The 23126-nt window shown below is 37.3% G+C and overlaps 1 protein-coding gene across 3 annotated transcripts in view; it reads left to right on the forward strand.

The window, feature by feature from the left end:
- LOC117394989 (hyccin-like) overlaps window positions 1-23126 on the forward strand; it is a 50223-nt gene that overhangs the window by 24691 nt on the left and 2406 nt on the right. For 2 of the 3 annotated variants that reach the window (XM_033993792.3, XM_033993793.3), the window contains exons 2-10: window positions 4975-5056; window positions 5883-5984; window positions 6558-6737; window positions 8835-8915; window positions 12947-13062; window positions 14609-14704; window positions 17182-17298; window positions 18095-18182; window positions 18673-18832. In XM_033993792.3, coding sequence (XP_033849683.1) covers window positions 5006-5056; window positions 5883-5984; window positions 6558-6737; window positions 8835-8915; window positions 12947-13062; window positions 14609-14704; window positions 17182-17298; window positions 18095-18182; window positions 18673-18832 — 991 coding nt within the window. In that variant the 5' untranslated portion in view covers window positions 4975-5005. Of the gene's footprint in view, window positions 1-4974; window positions 5057-5882; window positions 5985-6557; window positions 6738-8834; window positions 8916-12946; window positions 13063-14608; window positions 14705-17181; window positions 17299-18094; window positions 18183-18672; window positions 18833-22700; window positions 22988-23126 lie in introns of all 3 variants that reach the window. The other variant, XM_033993796.2, reaches the window with a different exon arrangement.

A 23126-nucleotide genomic window follows, 5' to 3' on the forward strand; every position in this document is an offset into this window, starting at 1 on the left:
AAAATAATAAAAAAAATAAATTAACCATCACGAAACATCAAATGTACAACTCCTTTGACAATTACATTTTATTATACTGTAATAAAATATACTGATTCATTAGTTTTAAATGAACTGGCCACTAAAGGGAGAGATACAGTAGTTTGCATGTGTTGTAGTTCCTCATTTATAAACTGTGCATGTACCCATTCTCTTCTGTGAGCACAAGGTAACTGTTTTTGTGCACATTTTGTTACACTTGGATCATTTCCCGGTAAGGAGCAGAAGGATTTTGCCTTGTTTTTGATGCAGTTCAGTTTTCCAGTGGGTTGTCACATAGCACACTCCTCCTCCTGTTTCTCAGTTTTTGTAGAATTTGTTTTCCCAAATGATAATTGTATAGTTAAAGCAACAGTCATTTGGATTAATAACAAGCTACATTGTAACACAGCATCCTGTAACATGTACGGTAACTGTCTTTGAAACCCGTCGTAGGCTTGTGTCCAAGGGCATCTAGAACAGGATGACTTTGTGTTGGTGCTTTACAATACAGGGGTACTTTTAGCTGTTTATTTGAGTGTTTTTTTGAAACAGGTTTCAGTTGTGCAGCTTTGTTCTTGTATTACAGTTATTGCCACGTAGGTAACTGTGCTGTTGAATTCACACAAGAGTATTTTCTTGAATACAGTTTCTAAAAAAAACTTTATTACATAATGAAAGTTTAAATAATATAGTCTAGATTGTTCCTTGGATATCTTTTATATTGTACTGTACAGCACCAACTTCCAGAGAAGGCAGTCGCCAGAGACTGTATGCATCCAGTTCAGCACAGGCACTGTACTTGATGTGGATGTTTAGGGCTTTAAATGATGAACCAGTTCCCAATCTATTACACTGCAGCTTTCTCAGGATTAATCCAAGGTTTTGTCCATGAAAAATGTGTAGGTGTTTCTTTTAATCAGAAAATATCAGCTTTGGAAATTTAGGGAAGAAAGGTGAAAAGAAAACAATTTTTTGTTATGATGCTACAGCATGTATTGATGAACGGGGGTCAGAGGGGTTGGAAGCCAAAGAGACTTGCATCCTCGGTGGAAGATGGTGGTGAGAATGAGATGTCAGTAGTCATAGAGAGACGCAAGGGGGTATTTTATGCAATCCCACAAAGAAGGAGGAAGGAAAGGTGTTGAATAGGCGATGGTGTTATTGTATACCAGCCAGGTATGTTTTGAAGGTGGAAGGAGTGACAGCGGACCAGACGGTCTTAAAGGAGGAGAGGGTGGACGGAGTGACAGCAGAGCCGACGGTCTTAAAGGAGGAGAGGGTGGAAGGAGTGACAGCAGACCAGACGGTCTTAAAGGAGGAGAGGGTGGAAGGAGTGACACCTGAGCAGACGGTCTAAGGAGTGACAGCAGAGCCGACGGTCTTAAAGGAGGAGAGGGTGGAAGGAGTGACAGCGGACCAGACGGTCTTAAAGGAGGAGAGGGTGGAAGGAGTGACACCTGAGCAGAGGGTCTTAACGGAGGAGAGGGTGGATGGAGTGAGTGCAGGGGCCAAATCACTAAACTGAGGAATAGGCAGGGTGGAAAGATGAGCTAAAGGAACCAGGCTCCTGAACTGAAATAATGTTGCACCATAGAAGTGGGAGGAGCCAGATTTGGAAGCAGCAGCAAGGGTGAAGATTGGCAGCTTAGTGGCAGGTGCGGGCGTAATGGGAATGGTGGAAGTGGTGCAGCTGGTGCGAGGGAAGGGTCGATGGTTCCAGGTGAGTGATCCAGATTTATTCAAGCGCTTCCTGACTATCAGTGACTGAAGAAACCGCAGAGATGAGAGGTAGTACAAACTGCTTGTAGTCATTGGCATGCTGGGCAGCTGCAAGGGAGCCAAAGTGAGTAGGAGCCGAATCAGACCATAGCAAGCGTGCCTGCAGATTCTGGGTGGGAAGGAATACCGGCAGCTTCAGCAGCAGGAGAGACGGATCGTTTGGGTGAAGTTTTTTGCTGGGATGCTGAGTTGAAAGGATGATAACGGTGTCAGAGATTTTGGATCCATGTAAGTAGGGTATCACTTCTAAGTTTGTTCTTAGAGTTTTAGTTAGATAATTAATTAAATAATGCTGTTTTTAGATAGCAAGATTTTTTTTTTAGTCAGTAAACCGCAATTGGCAAAATACTCACACACCAACTTGTCTATGTTGTATAAAGTTGAAGCTTGGATCTGTCCACAGAACATAATAAAAAGCAAGTCTAGACAGGGAATAAGACAGGGCATGACCTATGGTTCATATAGGGAGTTTGAACTACATCCCAAGTTTACAATACAAGCCACATTCTAGGATCTGAAGATGTTTTTTCAGTCCAGGAAACTAAACGAATGAACAGTAAACAATTTCACTGGAATACTTAAAAAAATTAAGAGGTTAAACAAATGTCACATAGGCAACACTCATTACTACAGCTGTAGTAATGAGTGACTGTTTAAAACTTCTAAAGGATATCTACTGTATTGGGCTGTTTCAGAGAACTTTTGAATCCTCAGTAACCCACTGACCTGCTCAGTGGTGACTACCTATGTTGTCTGAAGTGAACCCACCTACTGTACCAGTTAAGCAGTGTGTGCTGGAAAGCCTTGTCAGAATTTTGGGTGAAGTAAGAACGCAACCTGACAATTTTCCGTCTTTCGGCTTTGTCAGCTCTTACTGTCAATTAAAACATAGTTTTTTGTTTTTAATTTCCATTGTTATTTTACTGGAATGCTGAGTTAAAATATCTGTATACATATGCAATGGAAAGTACATCATTTTTTTCCATTGTAGTTTTCTCGGTGTAAGTGTTAGGTTTGCAAACCATCTTTAGTATTTGCAACATCCTCTATTATTAAAGCAAACATTTCCAAGTATGATCATATTTTAAATATATTATACACTTACATAGACTTGTCATTAATAGACATTGTATTTTAATTTTCTGTTTACTTATGTGGAGTTTGTGCAATGATGTGGAATAATAATAATAAAACAATACTTTACAAATGCATCAAATAACTGCTCTAAAAATTGATTTGCAATATTAGTGTAAAAAGATATAATTGATTGGACTGTTCCACTGGTCATGTTAAGCTTTGGATGAACTAAACCACACATACCAGGAAATAGTTAACATGCCAAACAGTACACAGTGTAAAATGGTAGAATATTATTATTATTATTATTATTATTATTATTATTATTATTATTATTATTATTAATATTTATTATTATTATTTTTATCTATTTCTTAGCAGATGCCCTTATCCAGGGCGACTTAGTCGTAAACAAAAATACATTTCAAGAATCACAGTACAAGTAATAATACAATTAAGCGCAAGATAAATACAATGACTTTGATTCTAGCAAGTACAAGTATGACAAAATAGAAGACAAGCTTACCATAAACCTTTTCTTTTCATATTTAATAATGCACTTATTTTACAGCCACGTGTACTGAACAGGCTTTTTTTATGTTTTGCATACTACTGTATAATTCAAATAAGTTGCATTTGCCTCCGTGCTGTCAATTTAAGTTTCAACAGTTGTACTGCTATGTGGCACTACATTATTTGCATCGCCAGCATTTGACTACCTAAAGTTTGATTACACTTTTTTTTTCAAATTTGCTCATAATCGCTGTTTAACTGTAAACAGCAGCTAATGCGTTTGTGACCTTAACATGACCAGCGCAGTGCCATATGGGATATTGAGTTTTCTTAAACAAAATTGGGTAGCTGGTGATAAAAAGGGGGTCGCTAATCTTGTACATCTGAGTTTTACAAATGCACTGAAGTTATTTTTACACCATTCTGTAACTTTAAAACTACCAAACGTATTTTCACAATCTATACCAAAAAAAAAAAAAGCTCCGTGACACGGACACCAAGCGTGCCAAATGGCATCCCGATCGGTTTTGAAACGGCCGAGAAAACATAGTAATGTTGTGAAGCTGACACCCTGGGATCCTTCAAGAAGCTGCTTGATGAGATTCTGGGATCAATAAGCTAATAACAACCAAACGAGCAAGATGGGCCGAATGGCCTCCTCTCGTTTGTAAACTTTCTTATGTTCTTGTACCCCTCAAAATCAGGTTTAAACAAGAAACTGTTTGTCACTCTTACTTTAATGGCACTATCGTGCCGTTAAAATACTGTCATTTTAAAATAGGGGTGTGAATTTAATATATATATATTTTTACAAATCACTAAAATGTATCTGTGTATAATGTCTGTACTCACCCATAATATTGAAAGGCTGTTTTTTCTTTAAATACAGTGCTTCCAATTATAGTGTATTTAACTTAAGGCAATTCAAATTTACCACCAAAAGAAACTAACTGTATCCATAAATGTTACACAGATTTATTTTGGGGACCTTACTAGAACTTGGTCAATGATGTTCTGCTCATTTGTAGGAACAGACCATTTTGATGGATCTGTTGATAACATGATCTACAATTGTATGTGGATACTGTTGTTGAGCAACAGGCAGCTTTACAGGATATTAATAGAATGCAAGCTTGGTTCAGTATCTGTATGATTATTAATACAGAATGTGCCTGTGGTTCTAGGAGTACATCAAATAATGTGAGTTCTGCAAGTCTGTATTGCTGTTGGCTTTGAGGTAACATCTGGCATGAGGTTTAAATGGCTCGATCCTCTATGTTTTCATTTTTATGTTAACACCCAAAATATCCAAGCTACAGCATGAAAGAAAAAAGCTCTTTTCAGTGAGACTCTCGCATCACTGCAGTAGTGTCTGATATTGACATACTTAAAGGCATCAGATTGGGACAGTATTGCTTGATACATGTACACTTGGTTTTTGGCACATTTCTTGTGACCGGCCCCAAAGGTACAATAATGCATCATTTGTCAGAGTCGGATCTACTGCACTCGTCGCTGCATTTCTGAACTGGGTGGACCGAACCTTGAATCAGTATACATTTGGTGTTGCTTTTCTTTTTGCAGGTAAATACAAGAAAACAGCCAATGCTGGAAGATGTTGGATATGGACCAAGGGGTAGTGGAGGAGTGGTTGTCAGAATTCAAGGTAATGTAATCCTGAAAAGTTAGGGATATGTGTGGTGTTTTTTTTTTGTTTGTTTGTTTTTTTAATTCATTTCGTTTTATTACGGTCTGATTCAAGTCTGCTTTCTTTGAGAATCCAGCAGGTAGCTTGAAATGTGTCGGCAAAGCCCGAAAATAATTTTAAACAAACAACATATCAGTTCTGTATTTTACAATTGATAGTGAAATTAACAGTAGTAGAATATACAAATATATGGGCACTCCATACTGTCGGATGAAGCTCCATTTTATGTTGGATGCTAGAAATTAAATAAATCTGAGAAAAATCCATTTTGATGTACTAATAGTATATCTATCAATCAATCAATTAATCAATCTTTATTTTATGTAGCGTCTTTCATAGTGGACCACCATCACAAAGCGCTTTACAAGATTCAGTAACAAGAAGAAAATCCATAATACTTTAAATACAGAGAGATACATGATATACAGTAAAAAAAAAGCATAATACATTAAATACAGTGGAAAGTGCAGAATACATGATAGTAGCAGCAACACAGCAGCTAATAGTAGATATCAGGCTTAAAGAGCACGGAAAGCAAGAGAGAACAGGTGGGTTTTGAGAGTTGATTTAAAGTGAGCGACGATGGGAGCGTCACGCACCAAAGCTGGGAGAGAGTATAACCAGAAATGTGCATGTAAATACAGAACCAATAGTAACTCCAATATTTAGGATTAGGTAAAGGACTAAAGGAAAATAAGTACAAGATGTATTTCTGATGTTTTTTCATATGCACTCCTGTATAAAGCCATCACAGTAACTATTCTTTATGTTTGCTGTAATTTAGACTCTTCCTGAGACGGCCATTCCGAGCTACGCTGCAGGTTTAAAAGACAAGGCTTCTTTGGTTTCAGCTCTGTACCGTGTTATCCAGGAACCCCAGAGTGAGGTAGGTCTAGCCATGGGATCCTGCTTCACCGACCCACACTGCATTATCTTGCTTACAGTGGTTTAACAGTGTAGCTTCTGCTCTAGCTTGGTCAGCTGTGCTTTGGGGCATAAGCTTTTAATGAAATCCCCTGATCAGCTGACCATTCAAATCACTTTTACTGGATTACCAGCTTCCCCAATACAATGGTACAGTAAGTACATTCAGAAAAGCTTTATCCTCAAGGTAGAGAGACTTATGCATGTGGAATTATTGGCCACCTTTGGAATATAAAACAAATGAGCCTGTCAGATAACCACACACAAGATACATGTTACACATAAGAACTGTGAGTGAACAGTTTTTTCTCTTAACTAGATCAGCTTTCAAAAGTTACAGTAAATTAAAGTTCCATCACAGAAGGAACTTTAATTTACTTAAAAATGTGTCCTGTTTGTGATTCTGGTTGGGCTCACAATCGTGCCCCTTTAAAATATGATAAAATTACAACCAACAGCTAACTGCGCTAGGCCTTTTATTATAGTAAGTGGAAGATTGCATTTAAGTCTGAACCCCTGTCTCGTGTGTTTGAAGCTCCTGGAGCCTGTGTGTCACCAGCTGTTTGAGTTCTACCGCAGTGGAGAAGCCAGTCTGCAGCGCTTCACTCTCCAGTTCCTTCCAGAGTTCATCTGGAGCTACCTTTCCATTTGCACCAGCAGAGAGCTGCACAGCACTGGCTGCAGGGAAGCCCTTCTCCTGGGCATTTACAATCTAGTGAGTGAATTGATGTGTTTAATTGACTTTGTCCCATTTCTTTTCTGTTTTTTTTTCTCTAGACCTCTACGCCTGAAGCAGTTGTCTTCAAACGTTTTACAGCAGTGACTTTCTTTTAAATTGAATTTGTGTCTGCACCCCCGGTCCAAAAAAAAAAATGAAAAAAAGCAATTACTGATATTATTGTGCATTCCCATAAGGGGAGCTCATGCAATATGTTTTTGTAAATATTGTACCACACGGCTGTGGATTCTTGAAAAGCTTAAAACTGTTCGAATGTTATGGTGATCTCTGACCTAATTTGATGCCATATATTGGCCTCGAATTTTTGATTTCCGAATGATAAAATCCTAATGTTTTAAATTCAGTCACATCTGTCTTCTGTGATTGAAGTACATTGCAGGTGAAGTTCGATTTCGGCATCATCCAATACAATGAACCCTTTTGTTGCAGTCATTTTGTTAATTTTACTTCATGTTTACAAGCCAGTCAATGAGAGGTGCCACATTTTCTTTCCCCATAGAGATTCTTTGTATGACTTCACAAACACACTTCTAATGGAAATACGTCAAGTTGTAATTTAGAAGTGTAATGAGGAAGTACCAGATAAACATTGTTTTATTTCAGACACATCCTGATTTATTATTAATTCTAATAAACAGCATTTCTTTTTTATTTCACGGGCATGCTTGAGACAGAGCAGGTACTGCACAAACATAAAATAAAAGGGCCAATATGCTTTTTTTTATTTTGTGACTCCCAATTTGATAATTCCTGGTATTTTTGTTCTGTGCTGTATGCTGTTTTTGTTTTTTTTAATGATTGCCCGATTTGATTTATCAATTGGCTCATGTTGCTGTGGTGTAGAATACTGCATGGCACATAAATGAGTGATCAGGATTTTACATTCTGCAGAATCCACAGGAGTCATGTTTTTGGATGCATAGTTTCTGTCTGGGATTATATTTACCAATGGCATTGTGGGATCCTTATAAGTGTTGCATTCACCCTCAGAACATTTCTTATATCCGTGATTAACAGATATTTGGGTAATACCAGTTAGCTCAAAGCACATCAAGTGGAAAAGTAGCAAAGGTTTTGAAAAGAGCAAATTGTTCTGCTCAGAAGAAAGACCTTCTTCAAATTGTGTCAATCCTTTTGTTACCAGGAAATGGGGGAGGGGGTGGAAATCACAGGGTATTCTTGTTTCCATGGTAATTACTGGAAATGCATGTTAGTTCTCGCTGAGAATTATAATAAAACATTTGCAAGTGTAGTCAGGGTATTAAACTCACAGTATTTAACACTGCGTCATTTGAGTTTGCTTGAAATGTGTCTGCTGAACAACATACTGGCCAAGTTACTCACAGATGAAGCTTGTTTTAATTTGGGTCATTGCTTTTGATGGTCTTTTAAAACAAATAATAAATAGTACTTATATTTTCTTTATGCATTAATTAAATAATTATGTTGCTGTAGGCTATAATGTTCACTATTCAAAACAGCTCATTTAGCCTCAATGTACATCTGCTATTTTCAACTACATGGGGAATGCACCCAGGTGAGGCTTCTCGAATATCCAGGGATTTTTTGTGTATCGTGCCACGGAGATGCTGTAGATCTACTGTAACATTTATAACTATACATATAATTACACCACAGTCTTTGTGCACTGTGACGACTTAAAGTGAAGGACGCAGTTACTGTATACCACAAATGTGGACTGAGTTAACTGTCTTTAGAAGATTTTCAACGAGGACCTTTGGTAATGACAGGGAAGTTTTAGTGTGTGGAATCTTCTTTATGAACTTCCCTACCATGTGATTCTTCATGCACCACTCTTAAGATAAATGCTTGCTATTTGGAAAAGGAGTGTGATGTCTTAAACTCAAAATCTGCATCATCTCTGGAAAGGCATGAATGTGGCCCTGGCAAAGCAATTCCAAATGCTAATATTGGCAAATTTGGTAAATGTTTAACAGCTCAGTTTTGTTTCTCAGCACTGGAATACAATAGATAAAAAAAGAATACAAAAAAGTTAAATGCAAAATAAATAAATAAATAAATGTATTCATATGTTTTATTTTTTGACACTAGGAAATAGTAGACAAAGATGGACAGAGCAAAGTGTTGTCATTCACTGTCCCTTCCCTGTCGAAGCCTTCTGTGTATCATGAGGTAGGTGCCATGTCTCTTCTGGGGGTGCAGCCAATTATACAATCGTTAAGCTAGCCTATTCTGTATCATTATTATTATTGATAATAATAATAATAAATATTACAAAAAAAAAAAAAAAAATATATATATATATATATATATATATATATATATATATATATATATATATATATATATATATATACACACACACACAGTGCCTTGCAAAAGTATTCAGACACCTGACCAATTCTCTCATATTACTGAATTACAAATGGTACATTGAAATTTCGTTCTGTTTGATATTTTATTTTAAAACACTGAAACTCAAAATCAATTATTGTAAGGTGACATTGGTTTTATGATGGGAAATATTTTTAAGAAAAATAAAAAACTGAAATATCTTGCTTGCATAAGTATTCAACCCCCACACATTAATATTTGGTAGAGCCACCTTTCACTGTAACAGCTTTAAGTCTTTTGGGGTAAGTATGTACCAGCTTTGCACACACTGTCGGAGTGATGTTGGCCCATTCTTCTTGGCAGATTTGCTCCAGGTTGTTCAGGTTGGTTGGATGACGCTTGTGGACCGCAATTTTCAAAAGTGCCACAGATTCTCAATGGGATTGAGATCAGGACTTTGACTGGGCCACTGTAGGACATTCACCTTTTTGTTCTTGAGCCACTCCAATGTTGCTATGGCCTTGTGCTTGGGATCATTGTCTTGTTGAAAGGTGAATTTCCTCCCAAGCTTCAGTTTTTTAGCGGACTGAAGCAGGTTCTCTTGCAGTATTTCCCTGTATTTTGCTCCATCCATTCTTCCTTCAATTTTAACAAGATGCCCAGTCCCTGCTGATGAGAAGCATCCCCACAGCATGATGCTGCCACCACCATACTTCACTGTAGGGATGGCGCGTCTTGAGGCATGGGCAGTGTTAGGTTTGCGCCACACATAGCGCTTTGAGTTTTGGCCAGAAAACTCTATCTTGGTCTCATCTGACCACAAAACCTTTTCCCACATCGCAGCTGGGTCACTCTCATGCTTTCTGGCAAACTCCAGACGTGCTTTCAGATGGTACTTTTTGAGTAACGGCTTCTTTTTTGCCACCCTCCCATACAGGCCAGTGTTATGCAGAGCTCTTGTTATGGTTGACTGGTGCACCATTACTCAACTCCCAGCCACTGAACTCTGTAGCTCCTTCAAAATGATTGTTGGCCTCTCTGTGGCTTCTCTCACAAGTCTCTTTCTTGTTTGAGTGCTGAGTTTTGAGGGACGGCCTTTTCTTGGCAGTGCCTGGGTGGTGTGATGCAGCTTCCACTTCCTGATTATTGATCCAACTGTGCTCACTGGGATATCCAAACACTTGGATATTATTTTGTACCCTTTCCCTAATCTATGCATTTATATTACTTTATCTCTAACTTCTGTAGAATGCTCTTTGGTCATTTCCCTTCAGATTCACAGCCTGACCAATGATCCTTCAACAGTGGGGTTTTTATCCATTAAATGTGACAGCAACTTTAATGGTTCACAAGTGGAGGCCAATGGTAAGGTAATTGTGTCCTGGTTAGGGCAATATCTTTCATTGGTGTAAACTGGGAGCTTCCACAGCACAGGGGTTGAATACTTATGCAAGCAAGATATTTCAGTTTTTTATTTTTCTTAAAAATATTTCCCAACATAAAACCAATGTCACCTTACAATAATTGATTTTGAGTTTCAGTGTTTTAAAATAAAATATCAAACAGAACGAAATTTCAATGTACCATTTGTAATTCAGTAATATGAGAGAATTGGTCAGGGGTCTGAATACTTTTGCAAGGCACTGTATGTGTATATATATATATATATATATATATATATATATATATATATATATAATCTCATATCTCGAGTTCACGGTTATGGGCATGACATCATTGAAAATCAGAATTGGCCTAAAAAAAAATCCCAATTGGTGTATCCCAAATCGCTTCTCCGGTTTACCAGCCATTCCCTTTTTAACCCTTTTGCTCTGGCGAACATTGGTCCTGTTTGAGGTCTGACTGACATAACGTAACATATATCCACTGAAAGTATACGTAGTATACATTTCTAAACAGCTGAGAATCTGAAGATTATTTCATCACTCTATAATGAAATATACCCTACGAGTACCTAGTTTGAATGTAAAAAGTACGTTTTAAAATGTACTCAAATTCATTTTTCTTCAGAAATGTCTCCATAAGTGTAGTTTTAGTGATCTACCTAAAAACTGTAAAAATGTCAGTGGTAGCCACAACTCTCAGGAAGTAGGATCAGAAAGAATTGTATAAATACTGTCTGGTTTTCATTTTACATCAAATTGTTTGACAGGTACATAATGTGAAGTTTGCCATCAAATTTTCTGTTTAAAAAAAAAAAAAAAAAAGTTTTCTTTCGGATGGGTAAGCATTCTTGGTTATGTAAAGCAATTTAGTCCGCTCTCTGGTAATGCTGTGCTTTAAAATCATGGTATATTCAGTAATCAGAAAAGAAACCAAGATACTGAAATGCTGCACCTCATAATAGAAGGTATTTCTATTGGACTGGGGCTTTAGTGAAATGCATTTTGAATGGAGAGTCATCCGTGATGTTTATCCTATGAATATTTCACTGCAGTTAATATAATGTCATTTATAATATAATTTTGGGGTTTATAAACATTTTTATAACATTTCTACTTGTGATCGCCAAATCTCCCAACTGGAGGAAAAAAAAAAAAAAACTCACTCATCTAGCTTTTTGTCTATCTAATTTTTACTCTAGTTTTGAAACTATATAAAACCATCCCTAATTGGTTGCTGGAGCCTTTGGAGCAGTCAGTCATTTGGTAAGCAACCAATGGTTGTTTATAATGGTTTATAATGGCTTATAATGGGCGTCTAACGTCACCATTACATCATCGTTCATATGTGTGATGTTACACGCCCATTATTATTATTTTTTTTTTCCTGTCGGGAGATTAGGTGATCAAGTACAATCTTACCAAAAAATCATACTAAATCGTCCAAAATGTTTGTAAACCCAAAAATAAATGTACAAAATATTAACTGCAGTGAAATATTCATAGGATAAACATCACGGATGACTCTCCATTCAAAATGCATTTCACTAAAGCCCCAGTCCAATAGAAATACCTTCTATTATGAGGTGCAGCATTTCAGTATCTTGGTTTCTTTTCTGATTACTGAATATACCATGATTTTAAAGCACAGCATTACCAGAGAGCAGACTAAATTGCTTTGCCAAGAATGCTTACTGATCAAAAATATATTTTTTATTTTTTTACAGAAAATGTTGATGAGTTGACAGGTCTATCTGATGGCAAACTTCTTCACATTACGCACCCGTCAAACAATTTGGTGTAAAATGAAAAACAGACAATCCTACTTCCTTAGAGCTGTGACTACCACTGACACTTTTCAGTTTTTAGGTATTATCACTAAATTACACTTATGGAAACATTTCTAAAGAGAAATTAATTTCTGCACATTTTATAACTTATTTTTTACATTCAAACTAGGTACTCGTAGGGTATATTTCATCAAAAAACGTTATTCTCTTAATAATCTTCAGAGTCTCAGCTGTTTAGAAATGGTAGATAATTGTCCTGATACACAAGCCGAAAGTCACATTATGTCGGTCAGACCCCAAACAGGTCCAATGTTCACTAAAGCAAAAGGGTTAAGAGGCTTATATCACAGTGGCAAGTATGGTGTAAATAATTTAGCACTTGCTTTTCATGAGTAAAAGCATGCCTAAGCAGCTTGACATCCGAGATAAAAGATATTTTAATGTCAATCTTTCTGAGGCACCTGAATTTTTTACGATAAAATTAATTCCCTGAATACTTATTTTTTATATGTGTATGTTTATTGTTTCATTCTCTATATGTGTTTTTAATCCTCATTTGTTATTGTTTGTGCTGGGACAAGTATTTGAATATTCTTCTGATAAGAATTAAATTTATCTTTGCACTTTTTATAGAATACTGTACTTGATTTGTTTTTTTTGTATTACTTTTTCTCAGCCTTCTACGATTGGTTCTTTGACTCTCACAGAAGGAGCTTTAGCCAAACATGGCCTAAGCAGAGTTGTATACAGTGGGCCTCATCCACAGAGAGAGATCTTTACAGCACAGAACAGGTAATGCCACTGGCTAACTAGGAACCCATGTAGGTGTTCTGCTGTTTTCCTGTGACATGTGTTTTTAAATCCATCTATCATGCAATTCATAGAGTTTTACAGTTGACTTCGCAAGAGCATCTACCGGTCAGATGGACATATATGACACACAAAATGGTGCTGCATGTCCTTAACTACCTCCGTTAGCGCTCTGGAGAGGAACTTGGCTTCTCAGATCATTAATCATTGGGTTTTAATGTCCTGTTTGTAATAAATCCTAGAGATGTGCTGGTGGGTGCCCAGTCTTTAATATGTTTAGATTAGGGATGCACCAAATCCATCTCAAAAGATTCGGCCGAATACCAAACCGAATACTGAATCCTACAAAAACTGTCAAGAAAACTGAAGGAAACTTGAATAAAAAACAGACTGGCAGCTACTAACAAGGGACGCGCACAATCTACAGTTTAGAGCCTTTTAGTTAATAGTAATATTACTGAATGGAAATATATCCCTGAATAAGATTTTAGTTTGAAACTTACCGCGAGCCCCCTCCCCCCATAACAGAAACGTCAAAATACAGAACCGTTTACTTTACTTTTACAAGAAAGGAGAGCTGCATCTTTGCCATAACCCATTATTTTCTTTAATGATGTCTCAACCCGTGTCAACTGATCTGAGAGCTATGAGGAAAAAATTACCGGGAGTGACCTGAATCTCCCTGCAAAATAAAACCCACGTTGATTTAAATGCACCGTGTGTGTAACACCTATCAAATAGGCTACGAAATAGTTTTACAATTATTTTAATAAAACACAGCAGTTCCCAAATGGTTCAACTTGTATTGGCACATTACAAGAACGTAAAATGTAATTTACTAAAGCATATTGTTCAATAACGTCTTGCACATCTGACAGTTGTACAGTTACAAAAAATATATATTTCTGTGAGTTTTTTAGAACACGTTTCACAGACAAAGCCCCAAAATTTACAACAGTTTGCCGTTACTATATATTACAGGTTTACTGCATAACTTTACTCCATTAAAAGTGTGATGTGACTGTGCTGTGTTGCATACGAGGGGGTACATTCAGCAGCTGTGTGACGTGTTTACTGCGTGCGCCACCAGTAATTTTAGGGAGTTGAGAGCTGCGACAAAGTTCATCAAACGTGTTCTTGTTCTTGAATACCTGTTATAAAATACAAAAGTTACGTTCAATAACTGTCTTTTATTTAAAGAAGAACTGCACACATTGGAGGGATGTATTAAAATGGCTGTGTGTTTGGGCGGATGTAGGATTCAGACTCAGTTCACCGAATCCTAAGTATCCGAATCCGAAACCGAATCCTGGATTCTGTGCATCCCTAATTTGGATCGATTGTTTTTTTTCTTTTCAATTTCTAATAAAGGAAGCGTTGTCAACACCATTGCTTGTCCTTTGCATTAAAAATAAGTATTTACAGCTCAGGTATAATTTGAAACAAAACGATGTCCTTTAGCTTTATACAAAAATGTATGGGTTGAGAATAATAGAATGAAATAATCCAGTCCTGTTTTCTTTGACAGGTTTGAAGTGTTGACCTTCCTCCTCCTGCGCTACAATGCTGCTTTAAGCTATATGACAAGTGCTTCCTTACAGTCCATCTGTCATCTGAGCACCGGGTGAGATCGCAGTACTGGGAAACGCATAAACATTTCTGTAACAAAATATTCACAATAGAGTTGTGCTGGGACAAAAATTGAGTTTTCATGTTCGGATATCAAGATTCAGACACGTATTTGGATATTTATTAACTTGCAAAACATTGTCAAAGCCCAGGACTTGTATTTCAGTACAGCGATTGCAGGAATCCGGCAATTTTCAGACAGCCCCCCCATAACGATTCTAATAGTGTTAATGTATATTGCTATGTTATTTTAACAAAGTTTTTATGCAAGATTGGGATATGTGCTAAACTCAAAACTTTATATTACATGGTTGAGTAAAGGGAGCGAGTCTATAACAACCATTTAGTATTTATTGTAAAGCACTATTAAGTTTTAACTAACAGTTTAAAAGAAGCCATCTGTTTTGCAAGTTGGGCCAGTGCTTGAAAACAAGAGGCATTTTGGATTGACTTAACTCATCTGTATCATGTGGCAGACAGAAACAGACCCTGATTGACTCTCTTCCCAAATCTGAAGAAGCACAATTGAGATTTACATATACTATGACATTTGAATTGTTACACTAAAGAAAATGTAAGGGTTCGTGCTTTAACTTTTAATGTGTCCCCCAAAGGAGTGGGCATGGCTTGTAAAGTAGTGATTGGCTGTCCTCGACCTGTAGGTATTGTATTGACACATTCATTGCAGTATACTGAAGATACCTCTGCCTTTCAGGGAGGTTAATTAGCTTTCAGCAGTTAAAAAGGAAAAAGCAGTCTGGCTAAATTGATCTGACTGGGAGTGATCACAGTGTTTCACTGCTTATACTGTCAAGAGCAATACCTCAGGTCCAATTAGCTCCCAGAATAGTAACTCCAGCAATTACTCTTGTACAGAAAATAACCATGTATGTGTGTGGTTGTGGTAGGGCGGGCTTTTTATCTGTTTTTGTGTTTGATTAATTTTAATTGAAGTTGATTTGCTTTTCTTGGTGGTTGGTTCTAAGTGATCAGATGTGGCATACTGGAGACAGGGAAGATTATGTAGCATCCTGTTGACCCTCCAAGTGGCAGGTGTGCTGTTCACTATCCAAATGATTTTGTATTAATTATCCTGCTTTGCTAACTGCGGCAATCTAGATACAGTGGAACCTCACTTTTAGAATATTACATTTACTGTACCTCAGCTACACAAACCAGAACAGGATTTTATTTAGATTTCTTTTGGTAGGCCTGGGTATGTGTTTATGAAAAATAAACCTTTTATTCTCCATCCATGTTCTTGTTGACAGTTTGTAATTATCTTTACTGTTTATCCTAATTTGACATGATATTAATTATCAATTGTTAATTTTTGATGTATTCCACATGGCAAGCTCCTCAATTCTGTGTAGTTCAACCTTGTTCTGTGTCGCATTAGTCTCACCCAAAGTGTTTATCTCACTGATAATCACAAATCCTCAAGGCTAATCTAATATCAGCAATCTGAGCACTTGCTCTGTGTTGAAAAGTGCAATCTGGCTTCTTGACTGACTGCAAAAGAGCTGCTTGAGACACGGGAGTATTTACCTTGTTGGTACAGTCTTTATGTGACAAGAAAAATAGTCATCTAGCAAACATATTGAACTGTAGTGCCATAAATCATCAGTTGTGCATTCTTAGATTAGTGTGGTAATGAACTGATACTTCCCTTAATGTGGTTGGAAAAGACTTTAAATTCTCAGAGAAGTCTAATAAATGTGGGCATCGTTTTCCATCTGGACACACTGTCGGTTCCACTTCTTTTGTTTTATCCGATTAATTCAACCATGTTGTCGGTATTCCAGTAAATCAGCTGATGAAGGTTAAACTGAGAATTGTTTTTTTGTGCATTTTGCTCATATTTTAACCTTTCTTATTGCATGATGACTTTGTATCATACAGTTGTGATTAGCTGTCGGATTGAAGACTGCGTTTTGATGTAATTAAGAAGCCTCCAGATCTCCAATCTGCCACTCCCGCAAACACCAGGTGGCATTGGGGTGGGGGATCAATTTCAGTAATCAATGCTCTGTTGACAAATCCTTCGTATTTTCACTTGATTGATGTTAACTCGCTTGTTATTCTATTCCATTATTCATTATTTTACTTCTTGCTGTGGTCAACAGTATAGCTTAGTGCTGTTTGAATGTTTCTGGCAAGACTGACCTTTGGATAGCCACATGTATTTCTGTTTATGGGTAACATAAAGCCATAGCATAACATCTTTTTAAGATAAAATAGCAATCATTATTATTGCAAAGAGCGTTCATTTATATCCCAGCAGTCCCTCTGGGTCTGTTGAGGTTTTCCACCAAAGCAACATCTGAATGCATTTCATCAGAGCCCCTGCACAGCAGTTGCATTATATAGTAGTGTATCCTCATGGGAACAATTGCAGTTTGTTTTGTGTTTTTTTTTTTTGGTTTTGATTTTTTTTACTGTATCTAAACCGTACGCTTGCTTTGTTTTCAGGATAAGCATTTGTGGGTATCCTAGACAGCTCCTGAGGAAGTACAAAGGCGTCAGCAACAGAATGCCAGTTTCTTCAGAGTTTCTTGTCCAGTTGATAACCAGCCTTTATTATGCTCTGTAAGTATGAGCTTTAGATTCATGCACTTATTTAAGTTTGTATTTTAGGAATTTTGCAAAGGCATGTTGATGAACTGCACCTGTTAACTACTCTGTACATTATTTTAGGTCATTCAGGGTTGGTTAATACAAGAAGTCTGTTGTCAGAGTGTTGTATAACATTAACCAGGCTACAGACTTTAAATCCACAGAGCTAATTTTATATGATAACATTTAAATGCTTTGCACCTACAGTACTGATCTGATTCAGTTCTGTCCATCCCTTCCTTTGTTACCTCAATAGCAGAAAGTATTTATCAACCATTGTTATTAGTGGAAGTAGCCATACATGCATGTGTCAGACAGAGTTTTACATTTATCTTGAGAACTGCTTATCCAATTGTGGTGAAACGTGGTTATCACATCTGTAGAGGATTCTGCCCATACGTCATGCTCACGTTTTTAGATGCACCTATAGAGATTGACTGTAGGTGTGTGATTGACTGATCAATCTTTTTCGAGATACTGATGGCTGTAATTGAGTGTTCGCAGCCAGTGATTTCTATGTGTTTTGCTAAATTATTATTTTTATTATTATTTTTTTACTAAAGGCAAAAAAAACTCAAAGCCTGAATTCTCATATTATGAATTTGTTTACCGGCTGTCAGAAACAAATACTGTATCCTACAGGCTTGAGAAACTTTCTCTTGTGTTTTTTTTTTTTTTTTTTTTTTTCTCTAGAAAAGATTTCACTCGGTATACCTCCTAAATAGACTCTTGAGTCTTAGTACTGTCATTCCCTTCTTATATGTTGTAGCTATAATGGTGAATGGGATATGGCCAGTAAAGCATTGGATGATGTTTTATACAGAGCTCAGCTGGAGCTTTATCCTGAACCGTTGTTGGTGAGTATACCTGTCTGTCTGCACAGATCTGGGATTCTTATTTGGTTATTTAGCAGATTATTCTACTGTGTGTGTGTGTTTGTTTATATATATATATATATATATATATATATATATATATATATATATATATATATATATATATATATATATATATATATATATATATATTTTATATTTAGCATTATTTATTTATTTGTACAGTATCACCTATTTTTATAAAACATCTGTATTTTAAATAATTTGATTTGATGATAAATATACAAATGCGTATACAAGCATAATTTTATGTCGGTAAAAACGGATTTAAATAAATGAATGCCCAATTGCAGTGAAGACTGTATTATGAACAGCCTTACTGAACGTGGCACAAGTCCTTTCATTGTTTTACATTATTCTAGCTTTGGATATATTAAAGTATATGCCTTTAAGATGTTATGGCAGTAAAGGCCAGCAGTTACACCATGTTAAATATAGTATTTGTACACAGGTGGGAAATGCAATCAAGTCTTCCTTGCCTGGAGGTGCATTGAAATCAAATAAGGAGGGCACTCGGTGTATTCAGGTAGAAATTACTCCAACATCTTCGAGAATATCAAGAAATGCAGTGACCAGCTTGTCAATCAGAGGCCATCGGTGGAAAAGAAATGGTAAGCAGCATAACAAAATTAAAGAATGAAGTGGTTAGAGGTCTTCTCTCTTTACAACCACATGTATTTGACCTTTATCAGTCTGGATCTATATTCAAGGTTAGGGCACATTTTCTGTCATTTGCATTTTAGTCGGCCTTGTTGTAAAAAGGATGACTATTTTTGGATTTTGGGATAGATCAGTTGAAAAAGATCTGATCCTGATATGGGTCTGTAGGTAATAGAGCTGCACACAGCAGTTGCTAGATTCTCCATATTGAGCTCTTCACAGCATGAAGGTGCAGAACCCCTGATCAGGGTCATTTGTTTTTTTATTCCAAGTGAAACGATTGAAGAATCAACTGCTTGAATTTGTGCGGATTGGAGGTCAGCTGTCAGCACAAATTAAAGCAGTAAAATTGCTTTGTGCTAGATTAAAAAAAAAAAAAAAAAGTTTCACCGGTCAGTAGAAAAAGTAAGCACTGTTGCGGATAACCTGAAAATGTTTGCACACAGTGTACACACACCAGCCTCTTACACTATTTTACACAGGCATCCAAAACCTCCTCTTTGTTAATGGCAAGCTAATATCTTTTCAACACTACTTCTTGCGCTCTCTTTCAGCTCCAGGATAGACTGTATTTGTTGCTGAGTGTAAGTAAGGTGACAGATGCAAACAGTGCTGAGCTGTGAGTACAGGAATGTTCCTGAAAGTAAAACGTTGATAATTGCTTTAGGATAAAGAGGAAGGTGGCTGACTTTAACTCAGTGTGACACGCAGACTTTTTTTTTTACGAAAAATATTGGTTTTGAATCCATACTTATCCATTGAGTAGCTCTGTTGAACCCATTTGTTTTGTCCACAGAGAACAATTAGTTGTTACATATAGCAGATAAGGAGAAAGACGATAAAAAAAAACCATTGTTAGTCTACCAGTGGCCAGAAGAGGTCAGTAAAGAGGTAAATATCTCTCATAAAAGCTACGGTACTGAAAAAGAAAACTATGTTAAACATTCGAATGAGCTTTCAGTGCATTTGATCAGTGACCTTGACATCTAAAGCGTCACAGCTTGAAAAAAAAGTCTGATTTCATCATTGCCCTCTGTGGAACTGCTGCAGTGGTCTGTCAAGGGTTTGTGGAATGTTATTTGCCACTGCCTCTGTGAGACCAATCACAACAAGAATGCATACAGATTGTTTTTAACCCTTTGTGTCCTGCATGCCACTGCAGTAATTTCTGATGCTATCGGGGATTTGTCTGTGTTTTTGTATTTCTGACCTAACCAATTAGAACTGTACAGATTTAGTTTTCTATGTAATATGCTCGCTGCACATCCTGGAATCCATGATTATAGTTATTATAAAGTTATTAATATGAGATGTCATGCAGTATCATAAAAAAATATGAATGTAACATTTTTGCCAAGTGGCAACCTCTGTCATGTCAAATAGACCTGAAGCATAACAAGATCTTTAAAGAAAATACATTACTGTACCATATTTTTCCCTTCCCTCGTTACTGTGGTAAACATGCCCTCCATTTAGCCCTCTTTAGTGTCAAGCTACATTCAGTTCCAGTCATCCAACAGAACCAATACTGTGTCTAACCCGAAGAAATTGTATCCGTTATATATACAGTACTGTGCAAAAGTTTTAGGCAGGTGTGAAAAAATGCTGTAAAGTAAGAATGCTTTCAAAAATAGACATGTTAATAGATTATATTTATCAATTAACTAAATGCAAAGTGAGTGAACAGAAGAAAAATCTAAATCAAATCCATATTTGGTGTGACCACCCTTTGCCTTCAAAACAGCATCAATTCTTCTAGGTACACTTGCACAAAGTCAGGGATTTTGTAGGCATAGTCAGGTGTATGATTAAACAATTATACCAAACAGGTGCTAATGATCATCAATTCAATATGTAGGTTGAAACACAATCATTAACTGAAACAGAAACAGCTGTGTAGGAGGAATAAAACTTGGTGAGGAACAGCCAAACTCGGCTAACAAGGTGAGGTTGCTGAAGACAGTTTACTGTCAAAAGTCATACACCATGGCAAGACTGAGCACAGCAACAAGACACAAGGTATTTATACTGCATCAGCAAGGTCTCTCCCAGGCAGAAATTTCAAGGCAGACAGGGGTTTCCAGATGTGCTGTCCAAGCTCTTTTGAAGAAGCACAAAGAAACGGGCAACGTTGAGGACCGTAGACGCAGTGGTCGGCCAAGGAAACCTACTGCAGCAGATAAGACACATCATGCTTACTTCCCTTCGCAATCGGAAGATGTCCAGCAGTGCCATCAGCTCAGAATTGGCAGAAAACATTGGGACCCTGGTACACCCATCTACTGTCCGGAGAAGTCTGGTCAGAAGTGGCCTTCATGGAAGACTTACGGCCAAAAAGCCATACCTCCGACGTGGAAACAAGGCCAAGCGACTCAACTATGCACGAAAACACAGGAACTGGGGTGCAGAAAAATGGAAGCAGGTGCTCTGGACTGAAGAGTCAAAATTTGAAATATTTGGCTGTAGCAGAAGGCAGTTTGTTTGCCGAAGGGCAGGAGAGCGGTACACGAATGAGTGTCTGCAGGCAACAGTGAAGCATGGTGGAGGTTCCTTGCAAGTTTGGGGCTGCATTTCTGCAAATGGAGTTGGGGATTTGGTCAGAATTAATGGTCTCCTCAATGCTGAGAAGTACAGGCAGATACTTATCCATCATGCAATACCATCAGGGAGGCATCTGATTGGCCCCAAATGTATTCTGCAGCATGACAACGTCCCCAAACATACAGCGAAAGTCATTAAGAACTATCTCCAGCGTAAAGAAGAACAAGGAGTCCTGGAAGTGATGGTATGGCCCCCACAGAGCCCTGATCTCAACATCATCGAGTCTGTCTGGGATTACATGAAGAGAGAGAAGCAACTGAGGCTGCCTAAATCCACAGAAGAACTGTGGTTAGTTCTCCAAGATGTTTGGGCCAACCTACCTGCAGAGTTCCTTCAAAAACTGTGTGCAAGTGTACCTAGAAGAATTGATGCTGTTTTGAAGGCAAAGCGTGGTCACACCAAATATTGATTTGATGTAGATTTTCCTTCTGTTCACTCACTTTGCATTTAGTTAATTGATAAGTATAAACTATTAACATGTCTATTTTTGAAAGCATTCTTACTTTACAGCATTTTTTCACACCTGTGTGTGTATGTATGTGTGTATATATATATATATATATATATATATATATATATATATATATATATATATATAATTTGCTAGTTTTAAGTACTGAATACATTTTTATTGCTTAATTTATTTGACTGTGTGTAATTTTACATATGAAAAGCTCAAATACAAAATATTCTAGAACGATTCTAAAAAAAAAAAAAAAATGATATATGGCTTTTAGTGCAGTGTCTAACTGTGGTTAGATTTATTGGGTTAAAGAATATTGTGATGGATTCATAAAGCTCAAAGACAGATTTGTTCTGTGCCATTAATACTGGCACCTTATTTTTGTGTATGATTCATCAAGACAGCTTAATGTCATTATTGTTGGTACAGTGATGTTGGGTAATGGCTGTTTATGCTTAATCCTTTTTCTCTAAAATATGGTGCCAATGAAACAACGAATCCAGCCCATTATGGTGATAATACTGTATAGTAATTTATGATAACTTCATACATATGAGTTTGACAATGAATTTTAGTAGTTTTAAAAGAAGAAAGAAAACCATTTTCACCAGTCACCCCCATATTTCATCATCAGCTTTTTATTTGCTTATTTTTTTGGTGTGTGGTGTTGCTTTTGTTTCTTTTTGTTTTTTTGTTTCTTTCTCTTTTTCTTCTGTTTTCAGCCATCACATTTTTGTTGTCATCTTCACTCCTAGATTCCTCTGAAAACAGTATTGACATCCCAGATTCAGCAGCCCTGTCCGTCCCTGAGATTAGTGTGACAGGCGTGCTGGGCGAGCGAGTCGGGAACGGGGAGACGCAGAGAAGCAGAAGAGAGGGGGAGGCGCAGGGGGGACAGGACTCAGGGGCTGACTCTAGAGCAGACAGCAAAGGCTTGGCTGAGGTCAGGAGGCAGAAGTCTTGCAGGAGAGTAATGGAGGATGGCATTACCTCACCTGGCAGAGTCCAGTACTAGCTGAGTGCTGTCTAACAGTACCCGAAGGTACTTTGGATTGAGGGCAGTGTGTGAAGGGGAAGGGGAAGGGGGGTCACACTTGTGCGTGGCACTGCAAACCATCCGTTTGATTTCTGAGAAGTCTGCTTGATTGGGCTGTGCATGCTGTCAATGAGCATATCACACT

This window comes from Acipenser ruthenus, chromosome 3, assembly GCF_902713425.1.
Source record: "Acipenser ruthenus chromosome 3, fAciRut3.2 maternal haplotype, whole genome shotgun sequence".
In the NCBI taxonomy this organism is placed as follows: Eukaryota; Metazoa; Chordata; class Actinopteri; order Acipenseriformes; family Acipenseridae; genus Acipenser; species Acipenser ruthenus.